Below are 1,530 nucleotides of genomic sequence, written 5' to 3' on the forward strand. Positions count from 1 at the left end.
AAAAAAAAAAAAATAGAGGGAAGAGCTTGGGAGTAGCGATGGGTTCTTTTCAGGTGACACAAAATGCTCCTTGCTGCTCTGTGCCCGCGATCAGCATCTTGTGTTGATCATCTCTGTGATGATGATTCCTATAATCAGTGCACGATGCGTCATTTCAGCTAGTGGCCGTGTACTTTCTCTTATTTTGGAGGAGGGAGAAAATGATCAATTGGATTCTTTCAGTTGTTTTCATTCAATTTGAAAATATCTGCATGGATGGAACTCAATTTGGCACAGTTTCGTTCTGCAGGGCTTCTTTAGATTCATAGTAAATCGACCAATACATGATAATTTTTTTTCCGCTCATATTAGGAAGCTGCATTGTTAACTCATTTTAGCGTGCTCGAATTTCTATACTCTGAACAGTGACATTGGCCGGTGTCCTGGCCGGTCCACCTCCCAAAGGAGGCGGCCTGTTGTTGCCACGGCAACGATCAACGTTATTTCCCTTCATTAAAAGCCAGTGAGCCGTTTCTTTTTTCCCCCGATGAAAAATTATTACCTCGTGTTTGCTTTATATCCCTGTACTCTCGATTGACGTACTTGACATCAAACGACTTCTATTTCCGTCACAAAATGTTCAGCCTCAATCGTGTGTAATACATCTGATAATTACAGCTCCTCCGAGGAGTTTTCAAAAAGAGGTTAACCCACTTAATGATATGCTGCATTTGGTTCACTGCTAAACTTAGCTCAACGCTAACGTAACCCCTGGCGGCTCGCCGCAGCGGGATGTTCGCAAGCCGTTTGAAAGAGTCAACGGAACCTCCTGAATCAGCATGGAAGTGTTGCGGCTTTGCGTCCTCAAAGCCCGCCTCATTCACGATGACATACGCTCGTCTCTTAAAGGTGGTCCTGGTGCGATGGAACGAGCCCTTCCAGAAACTGGCCACCTGCGATACCGATGGCGGCATCTTTGTTTGGATCCAGTACGAGGGCCGCTGGTCCGTGGAGCTGGTCAACGACCGCGGAGCTCAGGTTCGAGTTGTAGAAATCATGTGAAGTACGCTAGTGAGCTGAAACCTCGTATGTCGTGAGTATCGTAAACCGAAGACTTTGTAAACTGCAGGTGAGTGACTTCACGTGGTCGCACGACGGCACCCAGGCGCTCATCTCCTACCGCGACGGCTTTGTGCTGGTGGGGTCCGTCAGCGGGCAGAGACACTGGTCGTCCGAGATCAACCTGGAGAGTCAGATCACCTGCGGTATTTGGACACCTGATGACCAGCAGGTCCCCACACTTCTTTCTTCCTGCGATTCACCCCCTAGGTTCCTATTCTAACGTTTTCCTGTCCCCGTGCAGGTTTTGTTTGGCACCGCCGACGGACAGGTGATCGTGATGGACTGCCACGGGCGCATGCTGGCCCACATTCTGCTGCACGAGTCGGACGGCATCGTCAGCATGTCGTGGAACTACCCCAGCTTCCTGGTGGAGGACAGCAGTGAGAGCGACACAGATTCGGACGACTACCCCCCACTGCAAGGTTCGCC

The 1,530-nt window shown here is 49.7% G+C and overlaps 1 protein-coding gene across 1 annotated transcript; it reads left to right on the top strand.

Annotated features, from left to right (window-relative positions):
* Positions 1 to 822: 822 nt before the first annotated feature.
* On the top strand, positions 823 to 1,523 carry LOC109509652 (tubby-related protein 4-like; the record flags this gene model as incomplete). Its single annotated transcript, XM_019859478.1, has 3 exons — positions 823 to 1,017; positions 1,109 to 1,270; positions 1,343 to 1,523. Coding segments are annotated over exons 1-3 (496 nt in total), but the record flags the coding sequence as incomplete, so codon positions are not given.
* Positions 1,524 to 1,530: the final 7 nt, after the last annotated feature.

The sequence above is a fragment of the Hippocampus comes genome, unplaced genomic scaffold (genome assembly GCF_001891065.2).
Source record: "Hippocampus comes isolate QL1 unplaced genomic scaffold, H_comes_QL1_v1.1 C16980822, whole genome shotgun sequence".
NCBI classification, from domain to species: Eukaryota; Metazoa; Chordata; class Actinopteri; order Syngnathiformes; family Syngnathidae; genus Hippocampus; species Hippocampus comes.